Source organism: Bidens hawaiensis, unplaced genomic scaffold (assembly GCF_021521415.1).
Source record: "Bidens hawaiensis isolate Kalapana, Puna unplaced genomic scaffold, B.hawaiensis_p1.1 tig00033272_1, whole genome shotgun sequence".
Lineage (NCBI taxonomy): Eukaryota > Viridiplantae > Streptophyta > Magnoliopsida > Asterales > Asteraceae > Bidens > Bidens hawaiensis.
The window spans coordinates 129,391-150,710 of NW_027495707.1; the positions used below are offsets into that span (position 1 = coordinate 129,391).

The 21,320-nt window shown below is 33.3% G+C and overlaps 2 protein-coding genes across 3 annotated transcripts; one reads left to right on the top strand and one right to left on the bottom strand.

Annotated features, from left to right (window-relative positions):
• The first annotated feature begins 1,608 nt into the window (after window positions 1–1,608).
• LOC143584741 (carbon catabolite repressor protein 4 homolog 4-like) lies at window positions 1,609–4,966 on the top strand. The gene is made up of 9 exons (XM_077066719.1): window positions 1,609–1,705; window positions 1,797–1,837; window positions 2,272–2,321; window positions 2,912–2,981; window positions 3,071–3,192; window positions 3,300–3,412; window positions 3,511–3,628; window positions 3,736–3,883; window positions 4,560–4,966. The coding sequence occupies exons 1-9, from the start codon at window positions 1,609–1,611 to the stop codon at window positions 4,869–4,871; spliced, it is 1,071 nt and encodes a 356-aa protein (XP_076922834.1). The 3' UTR covers window positions 4,872–4,966.
• Window positions 4,967–5,665: 699 nt separating this feature from the next.
• Window positions 5,666–21,111, bottom strand: LOC143584751 (myosin-11-like). Of its 2 annotated transcripts, XM_077066725.1 has the most exons (39): window positions 21,083–21,111; window positions 19,075–19,097; window positions 16,089–16,195; window positions 15,870–16,013; window positions 15,630–15,775; window positions 15,386–15,542; window positions 15,216–15,274; window positions 14,967–15,126; window positions 14,291–14,440; window positions 14,066–14,202; window positions 13,828–13,974; window positions 13,644–13,745; window positions 13,503–13,560; window positions 13,314–13,415; window positions 13,197–13,234; window positions 12,966–13,092; window positions 12,723–12,893; window positions 12,524–12,655; window positions 12,348–12,457; window positions 12,070–12,133; window positions 11,792–11,969; window positions 11,501–11,706; window positions 11,302–11,421; window positions 11,116–11,214; window positions 10,799–11,020; window positions 10,596–10,714; window positions 10,412–10,523; window positions 8,738–8,782; window positions 8,389–8,643; window positions 7,562–7,720; window positions 7,118–7,324; window positions 6,899–7,039; window positions 6,750–6,820; window positions 6,556–6,655; window positions 6,434–6,490; window positions 6,292–6,348; window positions 6,080–6,160; window positions 5,901–5,980; window positions 5,666–5,809 (listed from the first exon to the last, which is right to left on the bottom strand). In XM_077066725.1, exons 1-39 carry the CDS (start codon window positions 21,109–21,111, stop codon window positions 5,680–5,682), a joined length of 4,602 nt encoding a protein of 1,533 aa, XP_076922840.1. In that variant the 3' UTR covers window positions 5,666–5,679. The 2 variants fall into 2 exon arrangements, with proteins under 2 accessions (XP_076922840.1, XP_076922841.1); XM_077066726.1 differs by lacking the exons at window positions 16,089–16,195; window positions 19,075–19,097; window positions 21,083–21,111 and having other exon boundaries at window positions 8,738–8,792; window positions 10,407–10,523; window positions 15,870–15,992.
• Window positions 21,112–21,320: the final 209 nt, after the last annotated feature.

The window sequence follows — 21,320 nt, forward strand, 5'->3', positions numbered from 1 at the left end:
CTATTTACGTTAAAATGTTCATAAAAAATAAACAATGTGCAATTAAATTCTTTTTAAAAAGCTAACAATTAAACGCTTTGCTAAAAAATCATTTGAGGTGCTAAAAAATTTATCCATTAGAAGATAAAAAAATCAAACAAAATGTGTAAAGCTCCCCAACAGTGTCAAATAACAATTTTTTTAGACTTGCGTGTATTATAATATTTGCTTAAGGGTATCCAATATATAAATTGCAGAAGAAGATAAATTTGCACAAATTTTGCACTTCGGTGATAAAGTTGAGGACCACCCGAAGCCTTAAGTAGATCCGCCACATGCTGGAATGATTTGTGAAATCTCTTAAGTGAAGGAATTTGATAGAATAAAATTCAAATTCCAATTTATTTGCCAACCGAACACATTGAAAATGGAATTGAAATCCAATACCAACGAGGTTCTACAAACCAAATACATCAAGAGAAGGGATTTAAATTCCAACTGCATCTAAGTCCTTTGAATTCTATGAACCGAACGCATTTTGATTTGTGAAATATTTTTTTAGGGAATTGAAATACAAGGGATTAATATTCATACAATAAATCTTTGAAAAAGTACATGAAACTTACATGATACAAAAGAATTTCCCAAAAAGAAAGAAATGGTTTTAATTAACTAAGACGTTAAACGAGCGAGTGTATATAGGCTTGGGCACGTACCGTTTACAAACCAATCCAGCTTGTCTTGGCTCATTTGCCCATTTTGAGCGATCCATGTACAATTTCGAGCTAAGCATTCACTTCCAGTTCCAATAAGTCTCACACAACACTTCTTGGACTTATCTAGAGGTGCAAACGAGCCGATCCCGAGCTCGACTAGGCTCGGGCTCGGCTTGCTTAACTTACACAGAGCTTGAGCTCGAGCTCAGCTCGTTTCAAGCTCTATTTTCAAAGCTCGAGGTCGGCTCGTGAATAGATTTTCAAGTTCGAGCTCGGCTCATTTACTATTTATCAATTATTTTTTATATAATTATAATTATTTATATAATTTTTTCTATTATGATTTTATGTATAAAATAACATATATTATTTAGTTACTTTTATTTATTTTCTCATAACATTATATATATATATTAATTAATAATTGTTAAATATATATTTTTAAAAAATTATATAAACGACAAGCTCGCTCGAACTCGATAAGTGAAGCTCAGGCTCAGACTCGTTTATTTTTAGGTTCGAGCTCGGGCTCGATAAAGCTCAGCTTGATCGAGCTTTTTAACGAGCCGATCTCGAACAGCTCACGAGCAGCTTGGCTCGTTTACACCACTAGACTTATCCATCAAATAATAGTTGAGGGACTATGAATATTTTTATCAGTTATATCAGTTAGCCAGCCGTCAGAAGAGTCTTCTTATTATAACCATTTGGGGGAAACATAATAATGCTTCTGAAATCCGGTGTTCAATTGCTCTCTCGAATCCCTCTGTGTTCATCATCCTCCCGAAGAAGGTACCCACTGCTTCCGCCTTTTAATTCTATTCATTTCGAATCTCAATGTTTAGTTTCTGTTAGGGCTTTTAATAAACGCTTGCTTTTTAGTAAACGAATTCAAGTGTTGATTATGTGCAGTATGAGTACCGGTAAGGCGGCTGCAAAGGCTACACCGGTTTACCCTAAGTTTTCTCCAGTGGAGCAGAAGGAAATTACTTCTGTTACCAACTCTGATGGTATTATACTATTATTATAGCTACTTGATTATTTATAATTTACTATTAGTTAGTATACGAGCTAAATATAAATTTGTATTTTATGCTGCAGGCTTCACGTTTCGGCTGGTTTCGTATAATATTCTTGCTCAGGTATCTATGCGCACAGTTTCATAAGTTTCCTGCTAATTTTTCATTGTTGTTATCTAATGCATTCATGTTAAACATTCAAGCGTATAATTATATTGATCATAATGTCATAGAGGCGCCAAGGTAATATTGAGCTAATTTTTCATTGTTGTTATCTAATGCACTCATAGTCTCGTACACCTAACGAGCACATATATCTATATAATAAAAGAAATTAGTCAATTTTTGTTTATGAATAATTATTTCTCTTCACATGCTTACTGTTGTAATATAATACTCTAATTGTGATTTGTGACTGGGTATTAGATTAGGTATGCACTTAATTGTAATTATAATAGTTTGAAATATATTTTTTGTGTATTACAAAGCTCCCGTCTAACCCTCTTATACACGCAAATACACAACAACTATTAAGTACTTGCTGGTTCAACTTGCAGGCATATGTAAAAAGTTCTGTGTTTCCACACTCCCCATCACCGTGTCTCAAGTGAGTTTCTTTCTTTCTTAGTATTCTAAGGTCAATGCTTGAAATTTAGCTACAACCATAGTTATTAAAAGCCCTCGCTTCTTGCGCCTAGGCCCATTTTTCAGGCGATGCTCAATAAATGCGCTTCTAATTCCTAGGCTAGCGCTTTGGCATTGTCTAGGACAGGAACATGAGAAGACAAAAGCCGAACAAAAAAAAAGACATAAGGAGTGCTATTGAAACTAAGATCTAGGAGAGGCCAAAGGAACTACATTAAACATTGTGTTATTCAAGTTTGGAATTACATTTGAATCTTGACTATTTTAGAACTTTTGGTGCTGATTAGATGATATTAAATGTTATATAATAGCTTTTATTTATTTTATTTGAAGAATAATATTAATTTCATATACATAATATATTTATAATTTTTTATTTAAGTACGCTTTTTTTTCTCAGGCCCGCCTTGCGCCTAGGCCCCAAGTGAGGCCTATGCGCCTTGAGTGCGCCTATCGCATTTAATAACTATGGCTACAACGATATGAAAACTGGATAACTAGAAAAATTATTAAAATATCGTCACATGTTTCTTTTATGGACTATTATCACAGGTGGAAAGCTTGTTCACCAGTAATTCTTGATGTTCTCAGGAGTCTTGATGCTGATATCTTATGTTTACAGGTTGTTTTCATATCCTTATCTTCTACAATATTTATCTTTATCAACTTTTGGTTTTCCTGAATTGAGAAATATCATGTAACTGTTAACAGGAATTAGATGAATATGATAACTTCTACAAAGAAAAAATAGAGCAGAATGATTACTCAAGCATCTACATTAAAAGAAGTGGCAAAAAACTTGACGGGTGTGGAATTTTCTACAAGCACAATAAGTATGTTCTTTGAAACGAAACCATTTCATTCATTTAACCGCAAAAAACATTTTTACTTTATTCTAAATTAAATAATCTGTTTACTCCTTTGTTCATTTAATTTTCAGATTGGAATTGGTCATAGAGGAAAAAATTGACTATAATGACCTGGCTGACTTGATTCTAGACGATTCATCACGTGTGGAACAAAAAGAGAAGGCGTCCGACACTAATAATAAAGGTACCTATCAAGTAAGATTTTCAGGTCCTTTTTTGTAATTTTACGCGCTTTGGTGAGCGATTCTAATAATGATATTTCTTTATTTAATTATGATATAGGAGATCCTAATGATCCATATGTACGGTTGAAACGTGATTGTGTTGGAATTATGGCTGCATTCAAGTTCAAATATCCGTATCAACATTATGTCATTGTGACAAACACGCATATTTACTGGTAATGGTAATTCCAATTCTACCCTTATGCTGTCTAGCTTCTCCTAGGTGGATCTATTTTTGTTTATGTTTAGTGTTCATGATAAAAATGTGAATTTTGTTTATCAGGGACCCAGAATGGACTGATGTCAAGCTTGCACAGGCAAAATATTTGTTGTCACGTGTAGCTCGATTCAAAAAAATGGTATCTGATAAATTTGAGTGCACGCCGTCAGTACTTATCGCTGGAGATTTTAATTCGGTTCCTGGAGATAAGGTACACTCTATCGCATTTATTTTAGGGCTAACTGCACACACTCAAATCGTACATGTAACCTGAGCGCGACTCACTTAACTCATTTATCTAAACGTGTAACAAGTTGTAAATGTGCTAATCGGGTTGTAAAAAAGTGGGTTAAACAGGTTGATTGACGTGTGTGATCCAACAGGTTAGCCGGTCGACTTGTTTAAATAAATGTGTTAAATAGATCATCCTGCACATGACCCGTTTACTTAAACAGGTCAACTGAACACGACCCATACTTAAACTGGTTAGACACGGGTCTACTACCTGTCTAATCACACAGGTTAGTGGGTCGAGACACTTAAATAAACGGGCTAAATGAACACAACCTGTCGATTAAACGGCCTAGATATGACAACCCAAAACCTGACTATTTTCGTGTCCGGAAATTGCCACCCCTAAAAAAAACCAAACTTTCAAAAATCTTAATTGATGGCAACCAACCACCTTCCAAAAATCTCGATTCAAGATGATCTGATCTGATTACTAGTTAATATTGATGATGTGGCACTTGACACGTCTAACTTTTGACCATGCTGACTTTTTGCATCCGAGATTCAAGAAACCCATAGTTGTTTATTACACGTCTCATGCAAGAAATGATGTAATAATAAATTGAATATGGAGTTAAATAGATTTATGTTTCCAGGTATACCAGTACCTTGTTTCTGGTGGGCCCATGTCAGAACCTTCATCAGAATGTTCAGATGACATACCAATGCCTTTGTGCAGTGTGTATGCATACACAAGGGGTGAACCGCAGTTCACAAACTACACACCTGGGTTCACTGGGACACTTGATTACATATTATTCTCTCCTTCCGAGGGCATTGAACCAGTCAGTTACCTTGAGCTTCCAGATGCTGAATCACCTGATCTAAAAGGTGGATTGCCAAATTACTGCTATCCAAGTGATCATTTGCCAGTAGGTGCTGAGTTTGCAGTGGTCTATGATAGCTGAAGCCTTTTCAGGTCACTACTATTTTGTTGTTGAAATTTATCATTCTTTTAGAGGTAAAAACTATAAAGTTCCCAATCGTTTTTTTGACGGGAAAGGCTATTGATTAGATTTTGCTTTCAATGAAATGTTTCTGATTCTGATATTTGTTAAGTATTGTACACATAGGAAGAAAAGAAGTTAGTTAAGAGTCAACTGTCACAAACACTAGACCATTTGCACAGAAGTTATATGATAGAAGTCGTGTGTTTGTGTCTGCATTAGAGCAAGAAAATGTTGAGATATTTGGAATTAGGCAGAATGACTAATTAGGAACGGTTCTCACTTTAACGCCATGCTACAATCAGTACTAGAAAAATTGCCTCTACATAGTCGGAATATGTTTTATATTTTTATAGTAGGTTTCTCTGTATAATAGTTTTAATATTATATAAATTAGGGTCTACAAAATCGAGGGTCTTAAAGGACGTTTGAGTTGCCCATGACGATTTTCACTCTTTTAAAAAAACAAGACGATTTACATTCAACAAATGTGTTTTGTTCACTAGCCTGAAAACACGAACTAGAACAAATGACAAGAGGAAAGAATTTTGGATGCGAAGATGCATCCGGTTTACACATAACTAGTACACGAACTCACAAAAATCATGTTTAAGTAACAAATAGTAACGATGTTTAACACCCGTAAACAACAATCTACAACATAACACATGAACACATCTAATTGTACAACATGCTACAAAACTACAATAAATTGAAAAAAACACCCGCAAATGCAGCTGATCTACCCAAAAGCTATATAGAAAGCGCGTCAGTGAGTCTCAACACGTGGTAACAGAAAGCTAAACCCCGAGTTCTCACGAATTAGAGGTGGAGGCTCAATGTCTGAGATTTGAATTTGATCCATTGATTTTGATATATCATCAAGTGAAAATGGAATGCTGCATAAAATAAATAAATTAATCATGAGAAAACATCACAGCTGACATAATAATTAAAGGCAACGGGTCATAGTACTAAGTTATAACTAACCTCGAATCGTCATCCAACAGGAAAGAGTTGCTTGCAACAGTGTTTTCTTCGGTCATCGACTTCCTCATTTTAGATATCACCTTAATAATGATGACATTTGAGGCACATATTAGTTTTATATAATTATTTCAAATTAATCGATCCGATCATAAGAAAAAGATAAAAATAATAGAACTTACATCTGGGGATACACTTTGTGTGCCATACTTGTCATCCCAGTACATTGTACTGATTCGGTACAACTGTTGTATGCTAAGTATCTGTGTACCAAGAATAAAATCTGTAACAGCAATGTTTTCATCGGTACCGGTCCACTGGTCGGGTCTGACTGGCTTAAAAAACCGGATGACGTAACTATATATAAAACTTAACAAAAACATATATTACTCACCGGGCAGAGATCACGACTTATTTCATCCATTGTTTTCTTCGGCTTTTGATGTATAACCTGAAAGGAATTACAAATTCTCATAAAAATAAATATTTATCAAAACTTAAATGTTTGATGAAATACGATGAAAGAAATGCTTTACCAGAAATGCAATAGCCTGTCGTATATGCTTCAGTTCATCCCAAGCCGAACCTGCATACTGTAGTTCATCTGTTTAACAAATAAACATATATAAAAAGATAATATAAAAAATATTAAAAATACCTCATCAGTTGCATTGTAACACCAATGTTCTAGTTCACCCAAACCTGCTTTCACATACTCGCCATTACTAAACGAACAGCATTCGCGCCTCAAAAGTAAGCTGCATCATAAATTTGGAATTACAAAAGATATATAAAAATAAATAATTAAAAAAACAAATGTGTGTGTATACTGTATACAAAAGAAAGGTATACCTGTTAAACAACTGAACGTTGACAAATGAGAATATTTGTGTGAAAACTTTGCGCACCAAAAATGGCGGCACCTAAGAATAATTTGAGGTTAGTAACAAAACAAATATCCAAGAAAGAAAATAATAGAGGTTAATACAAGGTCAACTAACATGATTTGTTTTCAAAACGTTTAAGTAAACTCCAAGACTCTTAACAATTTCTTGCCAGTGCGCAATTACGGTTTGCTGAGCTGTGCTAGAAACTGAACGCGACGATCCCTTCACCAGGCTTGCTCTGGATATTCTAGGTGCCTTTAATTTAACATACCAATTAGTAAATACTAGTTTCCAACGGGAAAACTTGAGTGATTTTCAAAAAAGGAACATCACCTGAATGCACATTCCTAACAACGGAGATATTTCTTTTTTCAAATTGTCGCGAATCATTCCATATATTTTTTCAACATATGCTGTAAGCTGCTGCTTAAAAAGCAAAGCTGGATACTTGGCTTCCACTTTGCTAAAACCTTCAACTCCATTACTCAAGCTTCCATTTGCAAAGGAAAGATCAACACCATTTGGAGTTCCTTGAAGACTCTATAAAACCAAAAATTATAAAAAATATGAAATTAAATCCTATATCATCATCATCATCATCATCGTACTCAGTATATCCCACCAATAGCAAAGCTATGGTAGGGTCTGAGGAGGGTAAGATGTAGACAGCCTTACCTCTACCCCATAAGGATAGAGAGGCTGCTTCCGGTGAGACCCCCGGCTCGATAGTAGTTTTATTTTAAATCCTATATATTAAAATAAAATTTATGAAATTACGGATGTCATCCTGCCAAAAAGTGCAGCCGATGATCGACGACGCTGTGGGCCAATTCCAGATGCGGCCCCACTCGCTTTTAGGGTGCATTGGAGTAGAAGCAGAAGAGTTGAAGCGTTGGACAGCCAGTAGGCCAATGCATCATTATTATCCTGCCTTCTCTTTAAATAAACAAAATATTAACAAGAATCAGTAAAAAAATCTTATATAAAAGACAGAACTTTTGTAACAATGGCATTTTTAGGGATGAGCAAATTCGGTATTGGTACCGGTACCGACGGTACCAAAGGTTTGAGTTTCGGTATCGGTACCGGTATTTTCCAAAATTTACCTTTCAATAACGGTACATTTTAAACCGAGTTTTTTGACAATATTAATTAAAACGGGTGCTTTTTAAAACGGTTTTCCCGGGGTTTCAAATCACGAATTATCTCTCCCCATCTCATAAAATAAATTCTTTTTAGAATTCATAAATGTTACATTTTAAACTGAGTTGTATCCACATATAAGTCATTTTAAACTACTTTATTTTGTATACAACTCAACCCAATAAAATTATATCGAAACTTAACATCGCACATTTAGCATTTGTTAAATGTTACAAATTATTAGAAAAAATCAAATAATATGCTAAACTGAAAAAGGAAAAATAAAAAAAAAGTATGATTTATGAGATTAAGGGGAGAGAATCCATGGTCTGACCCCCCCCCCCCCCCCCAAATACGCTAGAAATACCGCCATTTTTTCAAATACGTTTCCAGAACACGCCATTTTTTACAAAACCTTCAAAAGAGACGTATTATTAGCGTAATGCAAGAATATTTTAAACCTCTACAGCATTTCCTATGGTCTGGATGATATGGTCAAAAATACTTGTCTTCTCAACTTCAAACGATCTCCATTGCAAAAGGCATTTGTAGATAACACAAGCTGCTATCGGTCTGTTCCCTGAAAATCCTAGATGTTGTGCAATGCTTTTAAGAAGCAACTCCTGATTTTCAATCTGTTTCACATTGAGTGATTTCTGTGGTTTGTCATCGAGTTCTCCAAGATCTCGTTGGCCCACCGAAGGACTATTTGGATCCTAAAACATACATAAAAGAAACATGTAATTGAATATTAATAGCAAAGAAATGAAACCAATAATTCAAAAACCACATTGATGTAAATTATAATACCAGAGATGACTTTCTGTCTCCTATTAAAGTACCACTGTGAGTCCTCTGCAAAGAATTAAAGATCAAAATAGTTGTTATATACTTATATGACATAAAGTTCATTCAATACAGAACCAATTTTAAGTAGAAAACTGTGAGAATCACATAAACAATTGTATCGTTTGGGGTTCGCAAGTGTCAGAATCTTGAGATCCCGAATTGGGTTAACAATATCTAGAGTTGTTTTTTCGGTTATTAGTTTATTTTGGGTTTGTTATTATATGCACTTCTATTTTAAGAGTATTATTTTAGGATATAGATACCGGTTTATATTTGGCATCCTATTTGGGTCAAAGTCTATGTAATTGGTACTATAAGTTTAGGTTTATCTAATATAAAAGGGTCAATCAGTATTTGGTCAAACTTGTGTTCCTGCGTTTTTCTTTTGTGCTTGATTCTGGCCCAACAATTGGTATCAGAGCGGTTTTGAAGCCCTTGTAGAGCCATGAGGTTGGAAAACTACAACAAAACACTTGACTTCATTTAGCACAAAATAGAGGTAAACTAACCGTTTTTTCGGCGTAAAAATAAATACTATACTCTCAAAATAAAGTTAAAAATAGAAATGACCTTAAAATTAGTTGTTACCCGATTACTGTTCACATCCGCTAGTCTCACTAGCGGATCCCACCAAAAGCTGCCACATCACTTCCTCTAGTACAACTAGCGGATGCCTTCACTTTTCGCACATCACCATAGTCATCTGGAAGCAACACCATATCACAACCACATCCGCCAGTCAAACTAGTGGATCACCCGTTTTCAAAGTATGTTTCAAAATCTATCCAAAAGCCATGCAAAAATCACAAAACCCACCAAAAAAAACAAAAAAAAAAAACTTCGCCATTTAGCATCAAGTAAAGGGCTATGGGAATTCAAACTGTGAAGAGCTAGGACGTGACCGAGTTAGGGCCGGGGGTTCTTGAGAGGTCGAGGTAATCGCTGGTTTCAAGAAGATGATGGTGGTTTATTTTTATTTATTTATTTATTTATTTTGGGCTATTTGTTTATTTTAGGCTTGGCTATATATAGTTCTATTTCATGAGTCCTATTATTATTAGATTTCATTGGGTTTCCTATTTGGTTCAATATAGGGGGTTCTTATTATCCAAGTTTAGGTGTATTACAAAGAGTGGGTCGATCTGATACAAAAGGGTCGATCAATGTTTGGTCAAATTCAGGATCCTGTGTTTTTTCTTTTGTGTTTGATTCCGGGCCAACACGACAACACACCATTACTTTAGCTGTGATACACAAGGTGGTCAATCCGTTATGTGACTACATAACCTAAAGGCTCATTATATAAAAGAACACTAAAACCGATTTGTGCCAAGCAACGGCTTCGAGTCTTTTTATTAAATAAACAAACACGACTTGACAGAGAAACCATATCCCTAGACCTATACTTTAAAAAGTTAAAAAACCCAATCCTAACTCTATATAATAATCTAATTAAATCAACTAGATAAACTAGTGTATTTAATCTAAACCTTTTACTAAAATTCTTAACTTTAAATGCAATCTCCGTTAATTCCTTATTTCTTATACACGTGAATCGGAAATATTCCATCATAAAGCACCGCATACAATATTTTATGCAGTTCTTTACTTAAAATAATAATTATAAAAAAATACCTGAATAATAGATCGGGAACGGCCCGAAAGGAACTTATTTGGTGCCATGGATACCGATTGTTGGCGGAAGACTTTGTTTTCTGATTCTAAGTTGTATAACTTCTCTTCCAGCCTAGCAGAACAAATACATGTTGAACATGCAGATAGAAACTGAAAGTTATAATTAAATATAGAAAAAAAAAACCTGGTCATGGATTCCTGAAATTGAACAACTTTCTTTTCTGTTTCTTCCAACTTAATACGTCTCTCTTCACTGCATTTTTCGAGATCATCAGCGCGTTTCTTTTCTGATTCCCACTTTGCCTGCAAAGCCGAAAACACAAACCAATGAACCATCAACTTAAAATTTAATCTCACAAACAATTAAAGATTAAGCATTCAACATACCTCCAAATCTTCAACTTTTTCATTTAAAGATTCAATTTTCTTAGTATCTTCAATAACAATCTCTTTTTCCTCAACAACTGCAGGTGCTTCATCAATAGCTTTTCGGGCAGCCTCTCTTTCCATAGCTGCAATTAAGTTTGCTTCATCAAGTTTCTTTTGCATATCTTCCATAGAACTTTGAAATTTAATCAAATCTTGTGCTTTCGCTTCTTCCAAATCAGTCTGGACATACGCAAATTTTTACAATTTTATATCATCACTTATAATTTTTCTAATACTTTTACACACACACATATATATACGCAACATTATATTACCCTTAAACGTTTCTCGAGCTGTAAGCGCCATGTTAGTTCCTCCAATTGTTTCTCCAGCTTATCTTTCGCCTCTTTAAGTAAACCGTGATCTCGTGCTTGCTGCAGGAAAAAGGTAAAGCATGTTAAATATATTAAGGTCAGCGCACACGCAAATGACTGTAATATCGTATTAAGCTATAATCTGACCATTTTCAGGGTTCTAAGCTCTTTCCTTGCAATTCTTCCCCGCCATCCGCATTGTGTAACTATGGTTCCTTTCTTTAATTGTTTATAATATGCAGAACTTTTATGACAACGCCAACGGGCCTACCGAAGAAAAACCATAGAATCTTCAGTTTATACAACACAAAGTATAAAATTAGTTGCAGTTATTTTATTACTCAACCTGCATTTTAATTGCGGCTTTAGTTTCCTTTCGGTGTCTGAATCTTTTATGAGCCTCGATTGCACGTAAGCCTGTTTGAACCGCAAGAACCGACACCCAAAGTCTATGATAGGCTACCCAAGCGCGCCATTTACGCACATGTTTCTCAATTTTTATAGCAGCTGCAATTCTTTTCAGTTCTTCAAACTTCTTACACGCCAATCTATCTAAATTTCCAACATTTTTAAACATAAAACATGATGTATTTTTCTATTATCAATTGGTCAAGTTAAAAATATTCTAGAAGCTCACATCTACAGAAAGATTGTAAGAAAATTGAAGCCTTGCGTAATGCGGTAGCCTGCCGGTGAGCAATATACGTTCTTATTCGTCTTTGAATTCTTGCTGCTGCAGTGCTGAGTACCTCGGCTCTCCTTGCATCTAATTCTGCCATCTGTCCCGCTCTTAAGAACACCTTTGTTTTACCTATCTGTATAATAATAACGTAACGTATGCATTATGTTAATTATTGTTATTATAACCACAGTAAAACTGAGTTCAAAACATAAAAGCGACAAAAAACCGCGCACCTGAAAGCCTGTGAGCCCCATCTTTTCCAATATCTTTGCACATACTGTCTTTTCATCAAAGGTACTTCAGTCACAATAAAAAAATGTCAGCATATTATATATAGTGAGATGTTCAAATGAGAACAAATAATATATTTTGAGAACCGCATAATTATCTGTTATGCATAATGTACAAGTGCATTATGCGGTTCTCGCAGTTCTCAACATATTTTGTTGTTCTTTATATATATATATATATATAAAATTCATATTGAGAGAAATAATATGAAAACGTCTACCCTCCAGCCAAGGCTTCTGGTGCAAGAAGTCCAAATCTGTTTATAAATTCAAAGAAAGCGCGACGGGTAGGATAACCAGCACAACTGATTCTGATTGCCTCTAAAACACCCTAAGAGTAGAAGAATTAGTCACAAATAGAAAAAAATAAAAAATAACAATTACTACATATACTCACACCACAACGCAATTGCTGCATGATGTTGAGGTTTTCAAATATGGCAGGTTTCAGTTTATTGTTAGGCTTTACACATCTAACATAGTGAGGCTCCGTAGCATTTAGCGTTTCCATCAGTTGTTGCAATTGAAGCTGCATTAGCATATGGTTACACGCTAGCTTATAAGATTCGGCATGATATTGAGTAAAGCAAAGATACCTTGAAACGGGAACCGATTGAAGAAAATTTGGACGATTTGGATGACTCTTCGGCTACAGGAGGGAAAAGACCTGCTACAAATGAACATTTGGAAACGCTCAACAAATCTTGGTGTTCGGGAACCACGTAATCTTTATTTTTGTCGAGAAATTGATCAGATTGATATTGCACCTAAAACCAATACAAAATGTTTTAGTTTTAGACAAATAGTCTTTTGTCTAACATACATACATACATGCATACCTCTCCAGCATAATGAGCAATCGTGAAATCTGTGCGCGACAACTTGGGCTTTATAAAGCGTTTATGGTTTTTGAATGTCTGGTAAAGCTTGTTTGAGAATGTCTCGTGCGTCGACTTTGGAAACATGCTAAAAACCATAAGTTCAAATGGTAAAATATTAACAAAAATAAATCTTTTTTAGAAAATAAAAGAAGAAACATAAAAAGAAAAAAATCAAGTTTTATGTTATACCAAGCTTCATCAAGAAGAGCAATGATACCACCGGGTTTCTGCAACATAGAAATACAAGACAAGAGAATCATAATACTATACACATCAAAATTAAAACTATGAAGTAATTATTTATACCTTTTCAAGGAGATCTAGAACATCTTGGTTATCAACAAATTCAATGTAGTTCCAGTTGATAGCCTCTTTTTTATATTCTTCTTGTTCCCCTTTAAAGACGTGCTGAAATTCAAACATAGCGCTTTCTATCTTCGGTTTTGAAAAAACATTCTCATGCTAACTGTGATTTTAAAAAGGCTCGACAGTTACCTGGTTGAAGTGTTGCTGCAGTTTCTCATTTGTGAAGTTAATGGAAAATTGCTCAAAGCTGCACACGTATGATGACTTTCAGATGTAACAACTGTCAAAACCGATTATTTTTCAAAAGTAAACACAGTTAATTTCTACTACCTATTGTTCTTAAAGCTCTCAAAACCATAGATGTCAAGCACACCAATTAGAGATTTTGAACTCACGTCTTGTCCAATTGATACATTGATTTTATTCACTAACCTGAAAAACAGAGACAAAAAAGTAAGAATAATTAAACAACATAAGTTTATTCAACAAGTTTTCTCCATTTACTAATTTGTACCAATCAAATAATCTGCAATATATTGTTTTAGCCAAACCGTCTCTGCTAAATGATGCACTAAGAGGATCAAGACTCCTCTTAATAACTTCTTCGGGAGTTACCATCACTCGCTTGCACAACGCATCTTGCAAGCCAACAGGATCACACCTAATACGACCTCGTCAATTTATAAATTTATAAACACATATAACAATTAAAAAAAAGCTACAAACTGCTTAACACTTAAATATAATCATACATAAGAAGTTCTGCCGCCATCTTGAGATGAAACTTAGCTTTGTCGTCTTTTAGCACGGAAGAATCAACCTCTTTCCCTTTAGAAAATGCAATATTTCCAAGATGAAGTATGGCGGCGGTAATTCTGAAAATTGCTTCCTATGAGAAAGTAAAAACACATGCTATGAGTTTGTGATTTTACTTAAGTTTCGTATAAAAAAAGAAAATGAAATCACTGAAGAAAAACCTGTTCTTTTTTACTAATTCCAACAATATCCATAGCTCTCCTTGTGGCAAGATATTCAAGTCCTTCATCCACACCAACAAGCTCATAGCATTTTGACTGGTTAAGATAGTGAAACGACTGCGGGCTTCCTAATTTATATTTCTCAATCTCCTGAAACCGCATGCATAATTAGTGAAAAATTTTCCAGTGAAGTTGATTGTTTAAAAGTAATAAGGGAAAATCACCAAAATGGCCATTTTGAGCTGACTTTTTCCTTTTACGAAAATATCATTTGACTTTTCTGTTTTTGGATAAGAAATTGTTTCAACCAACCAGATGCTTCCACATGGCACACCCTAATGCGCTGACACAACACATTTCTATCTGTTGCAGCAAAATTTCATCTGGCGTAGCCGAGAGACACGTGTCAAACCCTGATTGATTGGAAAGTGTTCAAAGTCAACACTATTTGGTCAAACTCATAGGCCATTTTGACCATTGACTTTTTGCTTTTACAAAAGTATTATATGGCCTTTTCTGTTTTTGGGACACAACAAATTCCCATCTAGCGTTGCTGAGGGACACGCGTCAAACACGGATTGATTGTAAGTAAAAGTCAACACTATTTGGTCAAACTCATGGGTCAAGATGACTATTTTTGGTATTTGACTATTTTCCCATAGTAAAAACCTAGTACCTCTGGTGGTGCTGCACAAAGCAGGTAAAAACAGTGATAGTTCCTTTCAGGATCATTTACTTGGCAAACACGAGATCTTTCTAAAAGGTAAGTCCGAATAGCTGCCCCCGATATCCTCCCTTGCTTATCAAATTGGATCTCAACAAACTTCCCGAAACGGCTGAGCCATTATCACATTAAATTAGTAATAATGCAACTAAAATTTGAACATGATTCTTTCAAATACATGAGATACTAGAAGCCAGTCACCTTGAATTGTTATTTCTAACGGTTTTAGCATTGCCGAAAGCTTCAAGAACCGGATTCGACTGCAGCCAAAATTGTGAGAGAAGTTTATATAGTTGCATACACATTAAGTGACATAAATTTAGATCAATAAGGGGTTATATAAACATAGAACTATACGTCATATATCGTACTTCAAGAACTTGTTGTTCAACTGTGCGGCCTTCAGTAGCTTTTCTCCCACCCAAATATGCAAGAAACCGCATAAGCATTTTGGTTGTCTCGGTTTTACCTGCTCCACTTTCACCACTCACCAGAATCGAATTACTTTTTCCTTCATTAATCATCGTCCTGCAGACTCCATTAACAATGCAAAACATGATAACCATCGAACAATAAACACAATAACCATTACATATACACGATAACAATAATAACCTGTAAGACGTATCTGCAATTGCGAACACATGGGGACTCAGTTCACCAAATGGTGCTCCCTTGTATTGTTGCATCATATGAGTATCATATAAATGAGGTAACTTTTGGAACGGGTTAATCGCAATTAGAATGTTTCCCGTGTAAGTCTGTCATTATTATTTTAAGTAAACTTAAGAATATATTCTTCAAGATTCTTTAGACTAAAATAATAAGATGACAAACTGAAAACATAAAACCTACATAAATTTCATTAAGCTCATATCTGGTTCTTAAGTTCTGCAAGACTCCGGGCTCGTGCAAATAAGATAGCTTTGTCATGTCATCTACACCGCCAGCCGGTGCTTCCATATCCTTCGGGTATACTTTTGATAAATTGGCAACCACCTGAAAACAACCCATGCTATGAATTTCACTACAGTACTTGTATATTTGAAACAGAATATTATATTGATGACTCACCGTCTTCCCATCTTCGGTTTGAACCTCGACATCTTTCCCTTTAATCTTCGTGACCTGGCCATCAACCCAAGCTTCGGCTGTATCTTCAACCCAGACATGCGAGCCTACTATTATGTTAACTGCCGGGCTCTGTATAGTACATACAAATCATTAAGCAGATGACATGTGAGTAATCAACTAATCATGCATGTATCTATCATTCGGTTAGCTTTAGTTGCACACACACACGCAATCTCTTAGACGAATAACATCCCAAAAATGATCACAACATGCTGATTACATTATTTTTTATCTCATGCAGAAAAAAGTTGGCATTTAAATTCGATCAAAACCGACCATATGAAACTAGCTTGCGTATCAACAAGATCATAACACAAGTATTAATCAACAAAGCTTCATGATGTTTTGGATGCCTAATAAATAAAACACGTTACGTACCATTGTGAAACCCTTGTTAATTTTCAAGGATAATCAGTGATCCATTCGTGTTGCATGGCATCAGCATGATGGATTTGAATGCAAGAAGTGAAAATCTGTGGGCGTATATATAAAGTAATCGTTGGATTCAGGTTAATATTATCGTTGTGCAACAAAACAAAAACAATATTGTTGAATAGTTTCTTGAATTACGTACCATTACCTGCATATATGCCTGTGAAGTCGGACTCTTTATTTCTCTCTCCTTCGTAAATTTCTGGCGGATTCGTGGTTGAAAAACATATACATATCAATTAATATTAATACTCTCTTCCGAATTCCCCATGTCCGATTTCACGTAAGGTCTTACCCGTTATTATTACTGTCCAAGGCAAGACGAAACCAGCGTGCCCTTATATATAAATATATCATGATCGATGAGGCGGATTGGCTGTGGCCTTCAGACGTCACACAAAGTTGGGAGGAAACCTAACTGAGAAAACCCAGACTCAACCCGAAACAAATTGCTCCAGACATGACGGGGCTTAAACCCAAAATCTCCCATTATAAGGTTAAGGTCTGCCCCTTATTGTTTTCGTGTTACAAAAACCATAGCCTTAACACTTTCATACGTTTGGATAGGGTAGTAAGCGACCCGTCGAGTTGGATTGGGCTTTGACTAGGGCTCCTAGTTAAATGAGTTAGGTTGGGCTTGGTATCTAACACAATGTTAAACGAGCCAGCTCGATTCGGCTCGACTCTACTTGTCTTGTCTCGTCTATCTTATTGAGCTGAAAATTAATATATATCTACTTCCACTATATAATAAATCAAACATTTTGGAGGGACACTTGGCATTCAATAGGGCATCTCCAATATGCGTGAATCTTGCATAGGTTGAGGGTAGCCTACGCTAACCCTCAACTTTTTTAGCGAATTAAATTTTTAGTATAATTTTCTTCTTTATTTTATGTATCATTTACCACTAAACAAAATTCTTTTAGCTCGCTTTATCCTTCAACTTTTTTTTTAAATCTGCCACTTATCTCTAACTGAGTTTTCCTACCTCAATTCCTAGTTTATAATGATATTATAAAGCAACATATTTAAACTAAGTAATATATTTTATTAGTTAAAAGTAAACTATAAAGTTTATATAAATCTCACCCTTCTGTTCTTTGATCCTATTAATAGTTTAGCTATAAATGAAATTTTACTAGATATGATTATGGTGTGATACCGTAAATATTCAATTTCAAGCATAGAGATTTTATTACTCTACACATACATACATTAATTTAATTTTAGTCTATCTTCGATTATTCCGCTTTAATTTTAACTAAAAATAATCTTACCATCATTAATATATGAAATGTTTGTAATTAAAACATAGTTGAGTTGTAAAAACGTTTGAAAATATAGTGTAATAATAAAAAAATTCTTTAATTTTTTAACACAATATTATATAAGTTATTGTCATGCAAAACAAAATATAAAAAAAAAGTTAATTAATTTACCTATGAGCAATGTGACATGCAAGATGACATGCTTCTCTAGACTAAAATTTCAGGGATAATGTTAATTTTTTTACTGTATTTATACAATATAAACGAAACAAAATAGAAAGACAATAATAAATAAATTTAAACACATGAGTGCAAATTTCTCCTCTTTGGTTTTTAAAAAATTGAAATCGAGCTATTATATGCTATTCTTTTACTTTATCAGCACTTCTAACAAGGTTTTGACTCTTTTTTAAGATGTTTTGAAAGAGCATTGAGTTTACCACATCTAACAAAACGATGTTGCGCGTGTTATATATATATATATATATATATATATATATATATATATATATATATATATAGGGCAAGTATATAATGAAAACCCACTTGAGTTGTGAAAACCCGTGAAACCCTATGTAACATCATTTTTTTTGTTTTTTTATTACACACGTAATATATGTTGTAACATTTAATACAAAATATCGAAAACTAAAAAAAAAATTGTTTTGCTATTTTTTAATATTTTTTTCTAATTTTTATATATGTTTTCAGGAGAGAGAAAAAATTATATTTATGTTTACATTTTTTATTCACTTTAATTGTAGACCACAAGATTTAAACTTTAATTAAAAACATGTGGTTCAGAATGGGTTTCTAGAGTTTTCACAACTCAAGTGTGTTTTTATTTTAACCTTGCCCTATATATATATATATATAAGAACTTTTTGGGAATTGAGAACTATGGGAAACATTTTGGACCACAAAAAAACCCAAAAATAAAAAAAAATCATAAAACAAAAAAAAAACACAAAAATAAAAAAAGTAAAAAAACCAACGTTCTTATTTATCATCCTGGTTTCTAAAAAAAAAAAAAAATTCTCGGTTTAGCTAAATTATACATATACATATATGCACACACATGTTTTTTCCTATACATAATTTAAGGTAAATGATAATGTACATATGTGTATATTACGTAACTAGAGATTAAATGAGAGTATACATATGTGTATAGGTATAATACGAATTAAAAAGAAAAAAAATTCGGTTTTTTTTAATGAAACCGGAATGAAATATAAAAATTTTGGTTGTTTTACTTTTTTAAAATTTTCGGTTTTGTTTGTTTTATAATTTTTTTAATATTTTTTAGAGGGTTTTCTTAGTGGTCCAAAATGGTTCTCAAAGTTCTCAATTTGTCAATGGTTATCTTAGTATCCTTACCTTGTGTGTATATATATAGTTCAGGAGAGAAGTCAAGTTATTGTGAGAAGTGTGAGAAGTCAATCTAGCCAATCAGATTTTTTCTTTTGTTTTTTTCTTTTAATTAAATACACGGGTATAATAGTAAAGATGTAGAAATTTTAAATTTGGTAACTATTAAAGTTTTAAATATTTCAATCTTATTCCTTTATTAATATATATTTATTTGTTATATAAATTAAAAAGAAAAAACATAAAGCATTTTCAATCTTTAAATATCAATCGTATAAACATTGTTTAATCACATTTTGATTTTTTTTTTAAGTTCTGTACTTTTAATTGAATTAAAAATTTTCAAGATTCTTTGTTATCATACAAGCCCGTCGTCATCTCTATATCCTCATCCTACATTAAAATAAATAAATAAAACATTGGCCAAAATATTATCATAGAAGATCGACATCAAGCCTGCACATTTTAAAATAAACATACACATAGCAATAACAGCAGCCTACACAAAGCTACACACTTCAAAATATACTGACAACATACATATTGTCAACCCACATTTTCACACAAAACCTATATAACTGTAGTTGTTCCTACACAAACAGTTATCATATCAACATCCCTACATAATATGAACTTTCTCTACATAACCACAACAAAATACCATACAAAGATACCAATCACTAATTTATTTCTTGTAAACTACATAAATTACACAGCATCATTTACACCTACACATTATATTGGTGGCTATGTAATAATACCATGATTTGGTTGTTTAGTCATGCTATTTGTAGGTATGTTAACAAGTCTGTTTAGTCATTTATATATATGCATCTGTGTAGGTTATATATATATATATGTGTGTGTTTTATATATCATGATTTGTGAAGGTATATGAAGATTTGTTAATATGTTTAGTCATTTGTATATATGCTTTATTTAAAAGTGTAGGTAATTTGTATTCTGTGTAGGACTATGTAAGTTCATAATGCAATTTATGTAGGTAATCTGTATTAATAAATTGGGATTATGGTTTCACAAAGAATGAAGGATTTTAATGGAAAGATATGGGGAAAGTAATTTATGGAGTATGTTAAAGGAAAAATGGAAGATGAATATTAAATGTTCATGTTTGTTGCCATGATTAACTTCTACACATAAATACCAACATACCCTTTTTCTCTATATTAGTACATATTTTGTTCCAGATTATTACAAAATTGCCATTATTAATATAGACCATTGATTACACATAATCAATGGCCTAGATCTATTTCTCACACTTCTCACAGTAAAATGACTTCTCTCTAGAACCATATATATATATATATATAGAGAGAGAGAGGGTTAGGTTGAATAAAAACCCATTTGAGTTGTGAAAACTTTAAAAACTCATTCTCAACCACATGTTTTTAATTAAAGATTAAATCTTGTGGTCCATAATTAAAGTTAATAAAAAATGTAAAAGTTAATTTACATTTACTCTCTCCTGAAAACATATATAAAAATTAGTAAAAAATATAAAAAAATAGCAAAACATTTTTTTTATGTTTTCGATCCTTTGTATTAAATGTAACAACATATATTACATGTAACAAAAAAAAACGATGTTATATAGGTTTTTTACGGGTTTTCACAACTTAAGTGGATTTTCATTCTATACTTTGCCTATATATATATATATATAGGGTTTGGATCAAATGCAAATGAAATTAATGTGCTAAACGTGAGAATCAAGTAGAGTAATTATATATACAAGTAGAGTAATTACGTAACTACATCATAGAGTAATTACATAATTACTCTACTTGATTATCACGTTTAGTATGTTAATTTCATTTGTACGTTAACTTTTTATATATATATGTGTAACAATCAAAACGTTGCATATAGTAAACTCATAGGTAAATTGAATTTTTTTTGTTAATTTTTGTTTTACGTGTTTATTTTCTGTTAACAAAAATTGATTGTTGTGGTGAGTTTGTAAGAGTTTTCTCAACTTAAATGAGTTTTATCGTATATATGCCATATTAATATTATATATATAAAGGCTAAAATATAATAATAGTTTATCATACATTACGTACAAGACAACATA